The 16,231-nt window shown below is 49.4% G+C and overlaps 1 protein-coding gene across 3 annotated transcripts in view; it reads left to right on the top strand.

Moving 5' to 3' along the window:
- The window catches only part of MYH9 (myosin heavy chain 9), a 74,415-nt gene extending 65,177 nt beyond the window's left edge, over positions 1 to 9,238 (top strand). For all 3 annotated transcript variants that reach the window (XM_055710833.1, XM_055710834.1, XM_055710835.1), the window contains exons 31-41: positions 284 to 532; positions 1,037 to 1,249; positions 2,850 to 3,062; positions 3,418 to 3,579; positions 4,263 to 4,391; positions 4,736 to 4,824; positions 5,027 to 5,150; positions 6,253 to 6,461; positions 6,885 to 6,993; positions 7,336 to 7,508; positions 7,699 to 9,238. In XM_055710833.1, the coding sequence (XP_055566808.1) occupies positions 284 to 532; positions 1,037 to 1,249; positions 2,850 to 3,062; positions 3,418 to 3,579; positions 4,263 to 4,391; positions 4,736 to 4,824; positions 5,027 to 5,150; positions 6,253 to 6,461; positions 6,885 to 6,993; positions 7,336 to 7,508; positions 7,699 to 7,816 (1,788 nt within the window). In that variant the 3' untranslated portion in view covers positions 7,817 to 9,238. The remainder of the gene's footprint in view (positions 1 to 283; positions 533 to 1,036; positions 1,250 to 2,849; positions 3,063 to 3,417; positions 3,580 to 4,262; positions 4,392 to 4,735; positions 4,825 to 5,026; positions 5,151 to 6,252; positions 6,462 to 6,884; positions 6,994 to 7,335; positions 7,509 to 7,698) is intronic.
- Positions 9,239 to 16,231: the final 6,993 nt, after the last annotated feature.

The following is a 16,231-nucleotide window of genomic DNA, read 5'->3' as shown; positions in this document are numbered from 1 at the left end:
AATCTAAATGCAGATTTGACTTATAGTAACAGAACCTTTCCTGGGAAAGGTGATACTGCTGATTTGGGCGAGAAAGGAAATGAAGAAGTCTCTGATTATAATCATGTGAACTGCTTGTAGATTTCTATCCAGGAATTCCTTTGGGAACTCAGTCATATAGGAGTATTTGAAGGGGGAGTAGTACCTTCAGAAATGAGCAGATTTATTTCCTCAACTTCTGGTGCCAGTAAACTGGCACGCTATTAGTGGCATGGTTTCATGTGCAATATTTTCTGTCCTTCAGGCAATAGATGCAAAGAAGAAGATGGATGATGGTCTGGGCTGCCTTGAGTCAGCAGAGGAAGCCAGGAAGAAGCTGCAGAAGGACTTGGAGGGTTTGAGCCAGCGTTACGAAGAGAAGACAGCTGCCTATGACAAGCTGGAAAAAACGAAGACTCGTCTGCAGCAAGAGCTGGATGACCTCACCGTGGACCTGGATCATCAGCGGCAGATAGTTTCCAACCTAGAGAAGAAGCAGAAGAAGTTTGATCAGGTATGACTTCAGTCACTGGGCATTCAGTAGGTGCATCTTATTGACAGGTCAGCTTTAAGAATACCTAAGCAATTTCTGAACTGAGATACAGCACATAGAGTGGAGAAATAAGCTTTCATAGAGCTAAGTTAATTCTGTTCTATGCATAGCAAGCTTAGTGATGCTCCTTTTCCCAAAGGGATAACATTTATATCAAGACCAAGATCGAGTTCAAAACCTTGTTTGTAGATCATCTTTGAGAGAGAGATGGAAATGATAGGTTGGAGGCCTAGGGGTTCAGAATTTTGTTAATTGGGGGTCAACACAGCTATTAAATGTGCATATAAATAAATAAATATATATATAAAAATATAAAATGCATGCTTCGTTCTTTGAAGCTGTGTTTTCTTGGTTCCTTCTGTCCATGGCAAAACAGTATTAAGAAAGGCTAACAAAAAGATGCATGCTTACCTTGTTAGAAAATTGTTAGTAATTTCTCAGAATACTGATGCTGTGCTCTTGTAGCTATTGGCAGAGGAGAAGAACATCTCTGCCAAGTATGCAGAAGAACGGGACCGTGCTGAGGCAGAAGCCCGTGAGAAGGAAACTAAGGCCCTTTCCTTGGCCAGAGACCTGGAAGAAGCCATAGAGCAGAAAGCTGAGCTGGAACGAGTCAATAAACAGTTCCGTGCAGAGATGGAAGACTTGATGAGTTCAAAGGATGATGTTGGGAAAAGTGTAAGTATGAAGTTAAAATATCGTAGCATCTAGGTTAGAGAAGACCTTTAATATAATCAAGTCCAACTGTTAACCCAGGACTGCCAAGTCCATCACTAAACCATATCCTGAAGTACCGTGTCTGCATGTTTTGTTTAAACACTTCCAGGGATGGTGATTCCACCACCTCCCTGGGCAGCCTGTTCCAATGCTTTTGACCACCCTTTCACTGAAGAAATTTTTCCCAATATCCAATCTAAACCTTCCCTGGTACATCTTTTCCTGTCACTAGTTGTCTGGGAGAAGAGACAGACCCTCACCTGTCTACAACCTCCTTTCAGGTAGTTGTAGAGAGCAGTAAGGTCCCCCTTAAGCCTCCTCCTCTCCAGGCTAAACACCCCAGTTCCCTCAGCCACTCCTCATGAGACTTGTGCTCCACATGCTTCACCAGCTTCATTGCCCTTCTGTGGACGTTCTCCAGCAGCTCAGTGTCTTTCTTGAAGTGAGAGGCCCAAAACTGAACACAGTGTTTGAGGTGTGGCTTTGCTAGTGCCAAGTTCAGGGGGACAATCACTTCCCTTGTTCTGCCAGCCACACCATTTCTCATACAAGCCAGGGTGGTACTGGCCACCTGGGCACACTGCTGGCTCATGTCCAGCCAGCCGTCAGCCAGCGCCCCAGGTCCTTTCCCACCAGGCAGCTTTCCAGCTGCTCTTCTCCAAGCCTGTAGCGCTGTGCGGCGTTGTTGTGACCCAAGTGCAGGACCCAACACTTCTCCTTGTTGAACCTCATACACATTGGTCCAGCCTGTCTGGAACCCTCTGTAGAGCCTTCTTGCCCTCAAGCAGATCAACACTCCCACCCAGCTTGGTGTCATCTGCAAACTTACTGAGGCAAGGAAATGGCACATTCTGGGCCACAGATGTGGGCCCCAATGGCTCAAATTTCTGGGCAGGAAATGTCACACAGGTGATACTATTAGTTTAATAATGCAAGAAGCTTATGCTAGTGTTAACACAGAGGAATGTTGTAGAGAATACTGGACACACTGTAAGTTTGTGAATGTTATGTTTGTTATTAGATAAGCAAGTGAGAAAGATGGGTTGGAAGAGCCTGGAACTGGCCCAGTTGTGGTAGTGGCAAACTAAAAATTAACTGGTATTGTGGCAGAGATGAAGGTATGATGCGAGCCTGATATGTGAAATACAGGGATTAGCCAGGCGATGGAAGACAGTAACTCAAATTTCAAGACAAAAGATGTTATGGTAAGCAGGAAGGAAAATTAAAAAATTCAGAGGCTGAAAAGTATTTTATTCTGTCAAATCCAGAGGTGTCCAGCTCTGAGTCTGCAGTAGGTCAGGACTGGGCTAACAAATGCTTTCCTCTTTCTCCCCACCGCCACTACGTGATCAGAACTGACAGGTAGTTGATTCACGCTGGCAGCTTGCAGGGATGCTAGCAGCTGGCTTTGAGGGGTGTCTCTGCCCTAATGCAAGGGATGGGTGCAGTGTTCTTGCATATAGTCTTATGCGAGTGGCTGTTCTTAGATTTTTCTGCTCTTAGGATAGATGAAATTGTCTCCACTCTTTGAGGAAACCTCATGTGTGGTACTGTGCTGTAGGTCCATGAGCTGGAGAAGGCTAAACGAGCCCTGGAGCAGCAGGTGGAGGAGATGAAGACACAGCTGGAAGAGCTGGAGGATGAACTGCAGGCCACAGAGGATGCCAAACTGCGACTAGAAGTGAACCAACAGGCCATGAAGGCACAGTTTGACCGGGACCTCCAGGGCCGTGATGAACAGAATGAAGAGAAGAAGAAACAGCTGATTAGACAAGTAAGAATTGCTCTGTAAATCCTGAAAGTGTTCTGTACACAAAGGCACTTGTGTCCAGAGATGGTTAGACAGACAGTGCCAATCCACAGTTTCTTGTTAATGGTAACTCTCCAGGCAGCACTGCAAAGCTGTGAGAGAATTTCCCCCTTGTGTGCATGATTGTTCAAACAGCCTTTGTCTATCAAAGGAACCCATGTGGCTTTATTAGTGAGGAATGTTAGCCCCATTCCCCTGCCAGGAAGAATGAAAACAGGTCACATGCTTGCACTTATGTACAGTTTGAAAGGGGGATGTGTAACATGGCTGTTGGGAAATCGGGGAGCTGAAATGCTGATGCCTGTATTTCTCCATACAGGTGCGGGAGATGGAGGTGGAGTTGGATGATGAACGAAAGCAGCGTTCCATTGCTGTGGCTGCCAGGAAGAAGCTAGAGATGGACCTGAAGGATTTGGAAAGCCATATAGACACTGCTAACAAGAGTCGTGAAGAAGCCATCAAGCAGCACCGCAAACTGCAGGTGAGACTGCAACTGGTTTTGCTGTCAGTGTAGAGCATTTACCCAGGGAAGTGGGATACAAGATCTCACCTCATGAGAACCGTGTATCAGTGTCACAAGAGCAGCAGAACCTTGTAGCAGTTTACCACAAAATATTCATTGGCATTTCAAATATCCTTCTAACCCCAATCTGGCTGTTTAACTCTGGGAGACAAGCTGTAAGGGAAGTTGACTTCACTCTAGTGCTTGCCTCACGCCAGTGTTTTTAGAAGGGATTGCAGAGCTGCGAAGCTAGAAGAACTTAACTATCATTTAGGCCTTCTGCCCCAAGACAGTTCTGTTGTGCTTTTGTAATTCCTACAGGCATCTGTCTGATCTCTTCTTAGGAAAAACTCCAAATCCTCCCTAGGCTGTCCGTTCCATTGTTTCACTACAAAGCTTCCTGTCCCCTCTCTTCCCCCCTTTCTAGATCTGACACTTTTTTTCCCTTTCTGTGATTTAAGCAGTCCTGTTTGCTTCCATTACTGCTTCTCCTTGATACTTGTGTAATGGGAAAAGGATGATTCCTTTTGTTTTAACAACCTTCTTAGTAGCTGAAGATTAATGAATCCGTGTTTCAGTTTTCCCTCTGTGTTTCCTGTAAGATAAAAAACGTGATTTGTCAGTGTTGTTGCTCTGAAATTAACGTTTTTCTCCCTTTTCAGGCACAAATGAAGGATTACATGCGGGAACTGGAGGACACACGTACTTCCAGAGAAGAGATCTTGGCTCAGGCCAAAGAAAATGAGAAGAAGTTGAAGAGCATGGAGGCAGAGATGATCCAGTTGCAGGAGGTAATGGAATATGTATGCAGGTCAAGGGTTGGTTTGTTTTCTTTGGCCAAGAACTAACTGTAGCAGTCTAAGCTCAAGTGGTTATTTCCTTTCTTTTGTACTTTTTGCTTTGCTCAAATATGAGGTCCACTTCAAAATGCAGAATTTGGCCCTTTCTTGACAGCTGTGATAGGAGCGTGCAAAACAAAGGAAGCTGTGGCGTGGGTGGGGAACAGACCATGTCTTATATTTAAGCCAGGATCTAGCTAGAGACCATACCACCCATTACCAGTAACTGCTTTTTCCTATGCTGCATTAATTCGTAGCTTCCCATTGGATTGCTGACTGTCTCGTTTTCATTCCAGGAACTTGCAGCTGCTGAGCGTGCCAAGCGCCAGGCCCAGCAAGAAAGGGATGAGTTGGCTGATGAGATTGCCAACAACAGTGGTAAAGGGTGAGTAATGTTCCATGTTTAAGGGTGGAGGAGCTGGTTTGAGAAAATACTTTGCAGGCTGTTATTTTCGTGTAGACTGCAGCATGCATTGTATCCCCATTGGTCTTGAAAGACTGAGCTTATTTTGTAAAATCAAAAATGGGGAATTTTCCCCAGGGCATTAATGCCACCAACATTGCTTTAACGATTCTGTGTCCTATAGAGCGCTGGCCATGGAGGAGAAGAGACGGCTGGAGGCCCGGATAGCTCAGCTGGAAGAGGAGTTAGAAGAGGAGCAGGGTAACACAGAGATAATCAATGACCGGCTTAAGAAGGCAAATCTTCAGGTACCTGTTCAGGCTGTGTGTGCCAGTAGGGGTTCTCTAGTCTGTGCAGATTGTCAGGCTGCACTCTGAGTAATGCCACCTGCTGCTTGGTGTACAGTACAGGCCCTCAGGAGTCTGTAGATGCAAGCAAGATAAAACACCTGAATACCACAATACAGAAAATAGGTTGGGCAGTCGGAGCTGATGTTAACTCACTGGTTTTGGTCATTTAAATCATTGGGTAGCTGGAACAGTCTCCCAGGTTTACTAAAAAAAAACCCCACCCAAAAAAACCTCCCAGTCCCTTTTTTCTGTATTAAGGGATTGTAAGAAAGATGATCTGTAGCATGCCGCTCCAACCTGGCGTGCTGAACAGTGCCACAATGTCTTTGGAAAATTACTTTTCTGCTAGTTCTGTGCTGCTTCAAATGGACTAACCATATGGAATTTGTTAGGCTGCTATAGAAACCGTGATCTTAATCTGCCTGTTCACTGCCATGTTTTATCTGTCTAGCTGTGGGAGTCAAGCATGTTGCTTTCTTACCCCTCTAAAGCCCAGGAGCTAGGCTGATGGTTTTCCAAATGGCTTGTTCATTCTGGTGGATGAGAGCATAGTTCTCTACTTGGTTGACTGTCAGCCAGAGCCCCAGCCTGGAAGCAGACTTCTCGCTGTTTCACCTTTCGAAAGTCAGTATTTTTAAGCTGCTGCTTTTTAGTGGAAGTAGACAGACAGCAAATACATGATAAATTAGTGAAGCACATGTATTGGATCCCCTTGCCTCAGGACTTTGGTTATTCACTAAGACTGATAATTACTGTGTTAAGTGCTAAACTACGGCCTTTGCCCCAGAAAGCATTGTACGACGGGGATTGGCATATTTAGCCCTAAGAGGAAGTTGATAAACCTGTTATTCAAGGAATCACTTTGAAAATCTGTATAAACTAAGGTATTTTGGAAAGTGCCCTGCCTACAGACAGCTCCCTCTGCATCATAGTTATTTCAGGTATTCAGCTTGCCCTGAGGGTCCTTTTTCTTTGTGTGTCAGCACGCATCTGAGACGTAAATCAGCCTTTCAGGCTGGCATGCATGATACGCTGACTACTCCTCCTCTCCTCTCTGCAGATTGATCAGATGAACGCCGACCTGAATGCTGAGCGCAGCAATGCACAGAAGACTGAGAATGCTCGCCAGCAGATGGAGCGCCAGAACAAGGAGCTTAAGCTTAAACTGCAGGAGATGGAGAGCGCAGTAAAGTCCAAGTACAAGGCTACCATCACAGCCTTAGAAGCAAAGATAGCACAGCTGGAAGAGCAGCTGGACATGGAGACAAAGTATGTTTTAGTAGAAATTCTGTACGATTTACAGGCCCCACCCACTCTGGGATTTTAAGCTCTTCAGAATAAATCCTGACTGGTCTGAGTGAGGGCTTCATGATGGGTATACTGGGTAGTACAGAACTAAGATTTTGGTAAACCTTCCTTATTTTTCATTGTAGAGATTTCTAGCTGCTTCTGGATTTAGTAATTCCTAAAACAGCAGTTGTGATACACTTGCTGCCCCTCTGTTAGCTTCAAGAAGGGTCATATCTGAGTGTGCCTTTTGGTCATTTCTGGGAAACGTTGCCTCCCGGCCCATTTTCTCCTAAGTTAAGAGGATTTTTTTCCATCTTCCTTGTTTCTAACTTACCCAAGTCAGGTCATCTTGGTGGGGAGAATGGGAGGTAAGTTCTTGCCTGAGCGTCACTGCATTTGTAGGGAGCGCCAGGCTGCCAGCAAGCAGGTGCGCCGTGCCGAGAAGAAGCTGAAAGATATCCTGCTGCAGGTGGATGATGAGAGGCGTAATGCTGAGCAGTTCAAAGATCAGGTGTGTATAGTTACCTGCAACATTGGTGAGTCTTCTGGTGGAAGGATTACTCTTCTGTGACCAAGGCATCATCTGCATGTAAGAGGGCTCTAGCATTAACCTTCCTATGGATTTCTCTTTTTTTTTAATTTTCTTTTTTTTTTCCTTCCCCTCACTGTGCTAATTACAAGATGACACTGATGAAAATGTAATGCTTTTAAGGAAAAATCTTGGAGCTGTCAAGCCCTAGGCAGCTCCCTTCAGAAAGGGAAGAGGGGGCTGTGGAAACTCTGCTTTTTGCTGCTGTAACTCTGAGGAAACACAGATATCTTTATCTTTTTCTCTCCCCCTGGCCATGCTCAGGCGGACAAGGCAAACATGCGCTTGAAGCAGCTGAAACGCCAGCTTGAGGAAGCAGAGGAGGAGGCCCAGCGAGCCAATGCATCCCGTAGGAAGCTCCAGCGTGAGCTGGAGGATGCCACCGAAACAGCTGATGCAATGAATAGAGAAGTCAGCTCCCTGAAAAGCAAACTCAGGTAAAGGCACAGCATTTTGTGCAATACCTTGGCAGCCAGACCAGCATAGTCTTGCTGTAACTGCCCACAGTGGCAGCTGCCCGCAGCAAATAGTGTGGCCAGGTACTTCCCTGCCTCTTTCCAGAGCCTGTCCTGTCTGGTGAGCTCGGTGAAACGTTGTGTTGTTGACTTACTGTCTGTCTTTCCCTAGGCGTGGGGACCTGCCGTTTGTCGTGACACGTCGAATTGTCAGGAAGGGTGCAGGAGAGTGCTCCGATGAGGAAGTGGATGGCAAGGCAGACGCTGGTGATGCCAAAGCTACTGAATAAGTTCTCCCATTTGACCCAGGTTACATGTGATGGAGTGACCCATCCACCCTCCCCTCTTCCCTTGGACTTTCAGCAAACCCTCTCCTAAATTGGCTGGGGATCTGCAGAGCAAGCCCAGCTCTGTGTGTCTGGAGCCATCGGGCATCTGTGTTCCTAGTTTCTTCCTCTTTCCAGTTTCCTAATCTTCTTTGTATTTAATGCCAAAGAGTCGAGGTTCTGAAATCTGACCAGCAGTTTGGCCCCTACAAAGGCCTGTAGAACTGTCTGTGCCGTGTCTGCTGGTGAATCCTTACACAGTTTGGAGGGAGTGGGGTTAGGGAAAGATTATTTTTGCTGTAAATCTCCTTTTGTCTTCAGTTCTAGCTGCAGGGAAGCTCCTTCCTGTATTCTTTCCCCTCCCTCTTTGTTTGCTTTCGGCAATCATGTTCAGTGACCTCAGACTTCTGCCTCTTCTAATCTGCCCACCCACATGGTTTGGGAGCAGTTTCAGGAAAAACGGTGTGCTTTGGCCATGGCAATTTGCCCTTTCTTCTTTCACATGTTTCCAGGGAGGGGTGAAGAGGGAAGCTCCTCTCAGGACCAGTTACCTGGAGGACTTGCCAAAGTTGTCTTTTTCTTTTTTTGTTTTTTTTTTTCTTTTTCTTTTTTTTTTTTTTCCTTATTTTTACTGTCTGGACAGATCTCTGAAGTGCAATGATGTCCTGTTAGTGTCTCTGCCTCTGAGCGGTTTCATCTAAGGTAGTGCGGACCAGTAGTTAATGACAGACTGGGGAAGCAGAACAATGTCCTTGTGCTTGTCTGAGAATCTCTGGGGGACCAAATATATTTAATGGTAATAGACAGAATCTAGGGGAATTTAATAGGGTAGTGGGCAGAGGGTGGGAGTAAGGGGAGGGAAATCCCTCTTTTATTGACATGTCCAAGCCTCTTGCACCTGCTCTGTAACCAGGGGTTGGGATTAGTTATTGTGCACCATTGACTAAGAGTATATTAAAAACCCTTTAATCTGCACAGATATACGTAAGGCCTTTGTATCTCTTGTAATAAGTAATTAAGAAAAAAATAAAGGTCTTTATCACTGCCTTTCTATTGGGACCATGGTTATATATAGATAGTCTTTACTTTTCTACACCGTACACTGGTTGCTGGATTTACCTGTATTCTTAACCATATTGTATATGCTGCACTTAGACCTACTTATGAGCGAAGTAAAAATAATTAAATATGAAGCACCATACTGTATGCCTGAAGCGCTCTAAATGCAGGAGCCTCGTGTCCCAATTGCTGTCACAAAAAGATTAATTTTTTTTTTTATAATAAAAGTGCCTTAGCATGTGCCTCAGCTGTGTGTCACCACTACAGTCAGTAATGGTTTACTGGTGCTCCACTGATGTTACCAATAAAGATTATCCATGTGCTGCAGTCTGTGTGTGTGTGTTGCCGTTCCCTCCTTCCCCAGGTGCAGTGCAGACCGTACTTGTTACCCCCGAAGGTGGCGGCTGTGGTGTCAGAGCATCGGCCTGTCCTGTCAGCAGTGCTGCAGACCTCCCGTGACACGCTGAGTGCACTCCAGCTGAAATCAGGTGTGACAGTACCTTCCGCATGTCACTGGGGCAGCTGGCAGCGGCCAGCCCCGGGGGATTTTGGAGGAAGGTAACGCAGCACCTTGTTTGTGTGCGTTCAGAGGGTTACCTATTCAAAACACAAGGCTGTGAATTTGAGCCAAGCTAGTTCTGTTCTTGGCCCGAAAATGTATTTCTGAGTCTGTAACTAGCAAACAAACTCTCTTCTTCGCTTTTATTTCCACTCTCTGGAGTCACTGGAAGGTAACTAGAAATTGAATAAGGAGCTTGTGGTGACATTCATCTTCTGGTCTGTGGCCCCTTAAACTGCCCCAGGTGCTCGTGTATTCTGGGTGCTACAGCCTTGGCATAAAAAGCTGGAGTGTGACACCAGCACCTGGTAATTGCAACCTCATCCCTCTCCAGCTGTGTTGATAGGGGTTTAAACCTGGGTGAGAAGGTCTGAGTTAGAGGTTGTGGTTGGGGCTGGGTCAGACCCTGGGTGGCAGCGATGGGGAAGTGCTGGTGTTCACCATGAGGGGTAGGGTGCAGCTGGCCGGTGCTGCTGGCAAACGGGGAGCAGGGAGCGCGCAGCTTATAGTAAACCCCTGCTCAGGGGAGCATGCATGTCTGCTGCTCCCAGAGGGTGGGATTTCTGTCTAAGCAGATGTTGGGAAGGGAAGAAGTCTTCTAATTAAGAAACTTGAGTGTAGGTAGAACTTAAAAAAAAAAAAAGGGGGGGGGGGGAGGGAGGGGGGCAGGGTCTGTGCAGAAGGAGGCAAAGACTCAGCATGCGCCGCTGTGCGAGTGGGTGTAGTCACGTTAAGGGGTCAGCGTGACCATGAACAACTTTTGATGCTACATTACACAGGCTGTGGCTTTCAAAAAGCTGGATAGGGATTAGTGTGTGAAGGGATGGAGGTGCGCGCATGGTGTGTGGAATAGACATCTGCTGATGTCTTGAGTTAAAAATGGCTGGAGTTACTCTCACCTGGGAGTTTACTGCTTTTATTATTTTTTCCCAAAGTGTTTTGCAGAAATGTGGAGGGTGTCTTTGTGAACAGCATGCCCTTTAAATTACATTAAAATTGCTTTCCCATCATAGGATCATCTTGAATAACACCAGCTGGCTGGGCATTGCTGTGATAGAGAGCAGAACTGCTGTGACACCAGGTGCTGATGGCATGCTGATCCTTCGTAAGCACAGGCTGCTTTTTGTGTCCTTTGCACTGCTGTGCATGAGCTGGTGCACTGCTTGGACACTGCTCTGTCCGGTGCGAGATGGAAAGAGACTTGTGTCTGTTTTTCTACTGGCACAGTACTTCAGTTTTCCGCCACCTTGTGCATCCCCGTGGAAGGGCCAAAATTAGTCTCCTACAACATTTTCCACTTTGTAGAGTGCAACCTTGAGTTAACAAGTTCTTGTGGCTCCAGGTTAGTTGCTCTTCAGTAGATCTCCAAAGCTGCTAAATGCCTCACACAGGTGCTACTGAGATTTTGGGGGTGCTTTGAGTAGGTGAGTGATTACAAGTGCTGTAATGAGCAAGAGTGGAAAAAGACTGAACCGGGACCTGGTCTGTGGTCCCTACAAAAGAGTTGTTCCTGGGAGCTGGTGCCGGAGCTCTGTTGCCTGCACCATCCAACCTCAGGGCTGATCCCAGCAGGCATTGGAAGGGTCTGAATGAAGGGCACACACAGGTATAGCTACAGAAGATGTAAGGGGTGATGGTAAAGCTGATTTCAAACGTTCCTGTCCCTGTACTGGACTGTTGTGCTGGCACAAAGGATCTGTAAACCAGATCATTAAATACAATAAACCTAGCTAAAAAAAAATAATTGATGCAGGTTACAGTGTGGCCCTTGCAGGCTGTTGTAACAGCAGAACTGAGGGGCAGAGCAATCGGCCCTGTCACAGCCTCAGGGTGATGGAGGTAAATCGCTGGGCCTGCTGCAAAGCACCTTCCCACACGGAGAGCGTGCAGCAGCACTGGTCTGCCGGGTTTAGGATTTAGCCCTCTTCCATTTCCTTCCCAAGTTGTCTCAAGTACTACTTAATGTACGTGGAGAATCACTTTTGACAAAGCCGAGGGTGGAGCTAGGACGGCTCAGTGATGGCACCTGAGGCAGAGATCTGTGGTGGAAAACTGCAGCGTTCCCTGCCTGGAGGGTGGAGCAAGCCCCGGAGCAGTGGGATGAGCAAGACAAAACTGAACGCCTGCTGCTGCCTGCTGCCGCAGCCCAACCACCGTCAGTGGGCCCCAGGGCATTCCAAAGCGTTAATTGTTGGCTTGTGCTGTCCAGGAGCATCCATCCCTGCAGGTCCACGGCCTGCTTTGTGGTGCTTGGTGTGGGGAGGAAGCTATGGAGCTGGTGTGGGTCCCCCATCCTGGCCAGCTATGGGGCTCGTCTGGAAGCCCAGCCCTGTCCCGAGAGCTGCTCGGCCTGTTCTGGAGAGGCTTTGTCCCAACCCTGCTGGCAGGATCCCAGCTGCATGGCCTTCCCTGGAGAGCCTGATCCGAACTTTGCTGGGGGCATGTCCTTTTGAACCTTGGCTCCCAGCACAGCTGGAGACAATATTCCCAGTTCCAGGATGGACAGCTAATACTAGCAGATAAGTGTTTGCTGTCTGGACCAAGTTTTTTCTTCCCCTGATGTTCCAGCAGTGGGAGCAAGAGCAGAAGGAAAAAGAGAAAAAAACCCAAACCTCTCCAGTCTGAAATCTGTGACTCTCCTGTCCTTGCTACCATTTTGAGCCAGTGTGGCTGAGCAAAACAGCGAACAGCAATGCAGCAAGAGGAAAAACATGAAATGTCTCGAGCAGCGGTGGTCTGGCACACGAGAGGATGTGTGCTGGAGCCCCTTCTCCAGCCAGCTCCCTGCAGTGGAGCAGCCTCTCTCACTGACATTGGGGAGAGCTGGGCTGCGGTGCTTTCAACTAAAATAAAATGGGCAGAGAAGGACACTTAAAGCTCAGTTTGGTAAAAATACGGTCACTCTTTGTACTGGGCAATTACTTGGTTGTGCACAAGGAGCACGTAAGGCAGGCTGCCTTCCCCGCTCACCTGCCGTGGCTGAGGCCGCACGGGCAGCAGAAGCCCGCTGGACGCGGTGCAGGGCCCCGCTCGCACCCCACGGGAGGGGTCTGCCCTGCGGGTTTCGCTATTGCTCAGCTCCCCAGCCCTGAGGAAGAGCGAGGGAGGAAATGGAGAACTGATGATGATGGAGTGGCTGGCCTCGCAGTGCTGTGTTACCCGCAATATGGCTGCGTGTTGCTAATTAATCTGCAGCTGTACTGTGGATGGCTTTGTTCACTACAGCCTTTATTGACTTTTGATTGAAACTGTGCAGAGCCTCATGGAAAAGGGTGTTATGGCAGGGTGTAGCACGCAGGATGGGTGGATTGCTTCCTTCAGCTCCTTTTTAGGAGAGGAGGCATCACTCAAATCCCAGACCTCATGTAAGGCTGAGGCTAAAGTAGGTCTCTGTGGCCAGAAAAAGTCTCACTGGAGACAAAGTACTAGTGGAGGGCATTGGTGGTGGTCAGCTGAGAGATTTGTCTAGAAGCAGCGAGATGCTGAACCGTATATCCAAGAGGTGCACTGATCAGCCGGCCCCACAGGGCAGCCTACACCAGCTTTGTGGCTGAAGTGATGACTTGATGGAGGAGAAAAAAAGGAGGAAAAAAACCCATCCCCTTGAAGCTGTGATCAAAGAAACTTGCTTCCTGCTTTTTATTCCTACTGTATCCAGGGAACCATTTCCCCATCTTGCCTTATAAAGAGACAGCATCGTACCAGAGCCAAGCCCACCTTTCACTTTTCCTCTCCCAAACTCCTGGCACAGAGTGCTCCTGGCACGGCAGCAAGGGAAGCATCCTTCCTCCTAGCCCAGGCTCTTCCCTCTCAGAACTTTTTCTCAATCCTGGGCTGTCCCTGGGGCTTCAGAGGACCCTGGCAAAACTTTCCAGCCCTGCAGGCTGCTGAATGGTTGTAGTGTCCCTAGGCTGCCCCGTGGCCAGAGGGGATGTGTCAAAAGCTTGTTTCATTTCCCTCTCAAAACTTCCCCACTGGGGCCGAGAGGGGCATGGAGGCTGCATGCACCGCACGTGCGCAGCCAAATTCATCCTGGGTTGGAGCCTGCTCTTTCAGACCCTGTTTCTGCCTCCCAAAGCCTCCCCTGTGGCTGGTGCAGGTGTGAGGAGCTCGCCTCTGGAGGAGACCCGGCTCCAGTCTCGGGCAAGGCTCTTGGCTTGCATAAGAAGTGCTAATGTTGTCACTATGAACTGTAGCAGGCTTTGAAGCAGAGGCGTTGGTACAGCCAAAATAGGTTTTAACGAGGTAACGTACAGCCCAATTTGCTGTGCAGGCTTTTGATCCTTTCTGCTGTCGATGTAATTGCGTGCTGCACAGCTCGCCAGCTCATCGTTTTTGGAAGCACGAGGCACCCAGCTGTCTCGCCCTGATGTGTCCTTGTGGGTAAGGCACGGATAAAGCTCTTGATCAGCTTTTGCTTGAAGCTTGGCTCACCACTTCCCTCTCACCTGCAAAGTTTCTGGGAAATGACTTCAAGGACATGGCTTACGCTCCAGCGAGGATCTGCAGTCAAGAAACTGCAGGGGGACCCCACGTGAGGAAAGGTGCCGTGTTTGTGCCGTCCATCTTTACGCAGGCCCCTGCTGTGAAACTGAAGGGAGTTTATCTGCACCTTTGTTTATCGCTCCTCTGCTCAGGGAAGTGCTCACCTCGCTGCTGCAGCCAGCGAGTTTGGTTTGGAGGAGAGCTGGCCCGTGCAGCCAGCAGGCCTGTTCCATGGGAGGGTACGTACAGTATCTCTACAGCATAAGAAGAAATCTACACTGAGAGTAAAACCTCACCCACCCCAGAGGTTTTTTGCCTGCGCCGCTTCCTTGGGCAGAACGTGAGGAAACCAGAGCGGTTTGCACAGAAGAGCTGGCAGAGTGGCTGGGGACAAGTGCCTGCGTTTGTGGGGCTGACTGGGGCACGTGGCCCCACTGACAGGAGCATCGGGACACGGATGGGACCCGTGCAGGCACTTTGGCGGCCAAGGATGTGGCATCATATGCAGTTTGGCCTGCAGAGCTGGTCCTCCCCTCACAGGGTGTAGCATGGCCCTGGCATAGCTTTGGGAGGGGGACACTGAGAATGAGCAAAGCGTGCCACCGGGTCCCCGCGGAGGGTCCCGATTTGTTTGCTTTGAGCAGCAGATGGATGAGCGTTAGGGAGAACATCTCCCTCCAGGGAGACCAGATTGCAGCTTCTCTGTGGCTCCTCTCATAACGTGGGAGTGAAGAGGTGTGCGATGGCAAGAGGAGGTGGACACCTGCTGTGTGGACATGGGGCACAGCATGGGTGGTGCTGCATCCGGGATTATCATGCAGGATCACCTGGAAATAGCCTCTTTCTGAAGTGAGATGTCAAGGTCTTGGGCCCCTAGGCAGACAGAGCAGCTGTTTCCTGCTCTGCTGTCCAGGATCTGACAGAGCGGTCCCCCAAAACCTTCCCTCAGCATCCCCCCGGCACCTCCGTGAGTTGTGCTATGGGATGCCCGCTCTCCGCAGGGCTGCAGTACCTACCGCTCACCCAGTAGGAACGGCTGCCTCATGACACTGCCACAAACTATTAAAAGCAGCAAGATGATTAAAATAAACTGTCACGAGACATTCATACCAAACAAAATGCGCGAGCTGGATTCCTTCATTTCCTAGAAAAGTTAATCTATATTTTCAGGCAAGGGAGCTGCCCTGAAGTTGGGAGGCGGTTGGGTGATGCTGGCGGGAGGCTCCCCAGACCCGCTTCTCCATCGGCCAGCGGTGAGCGGGCAGGAGCAGTGCTGCGGGAAGCTGGCTGCGGTTCCCCCATCGAACAAAGCCCTTCCTGACTGCTGAGGCAGAGGAAGGAAACACCCTGCAGCAGGCACCGTGGTGGGAAGAGCCAGGGCTGGAAAGGCCAGCGCTCTTCTCCCGGCCATGGCAGAGGGCGGCTGTGCTGCAGCGGGTGAGAGGTGCCGGGGTGGGAACCCGCGGGGCACCTCCTGGCCACAGTCCAGCTTGCTGGGGCGTGGGGTTGAGCCCTGTGCCGGTGTCCCTGGGGCAGGTGTATTTCAGAGGCAGGAACCCCTCCTGCCTGGTTCTTCTAGGGCCAGGCACATAAGCTGCAAAGGGTGCCACGCAGCTTGGGCTTCCCGGTGTTCCCTGCGGCAGGCGAAGCATGGGGCTGGTGCCTGCCGTACGGCTGCATGCCGGGCTGGGTCCCTCCCAGCACCAACAGCCCCACGGGCTGTGCTTGTGCCTTGCTCGTGCACTTTCTCTGGGCTCAAGTTGAGCTTCAAACAGCCCTGTCCCACCAAGGCAGAGCGCTCCAGAAGAGCTGCAGCAGACAGGTAGGGCTTCCACTCACCCTGGGGCCAACCAGAAGATCCCACAGCTCCCTTCCGCACTCAGTTTCCTCCAGCACAGGTTAGAGACTCCCTGACAACCCTCCAGGTGGTCCCAGCAACCCTCCTGCCAGCCCAAAGGGGGTTCCTACCTCTCTGCGGGCGGGTACCCCCCCTACCATCACTAAAGAAGGGGCACTTAGGCTCTTGTTTAGGCTGAGGGTAAAGGCCTGACTGCAACCGCTCGAGCACCTTCACTGCGGATGATCACAGCCACCCTGTCCCCGGGTCTACCAGCCCTGCATCGCTCCTGGCGTGGCTGAAGCTGGGGACCCATCTGTGCATGGAGCAGGGCCAGCCCATCATGTTTAAGTCACCGGGTGCGAGTGAACCAAGCAGCAGCGACGGGCTGCACAGACAGCAAACTATTGCTTCGACATGATTTGTTCCCTTTACCTGC

This window comes from Falco cherrug, chromosome 5, assembly GCF_023634085.1.
Source record: "Falco cherrug isolate bFalChe1 chromosome 5, bFalChe1.pri, whole genome shotgun sequence".
NCBI lineage: Eukaryota > Metazoa > Chordata > Aves > Falconiformes > Falconidae > Falco > Falco cherrug.
This window is presented reverse-complemented; position numbering and strand designations above follow the sequence as displayed.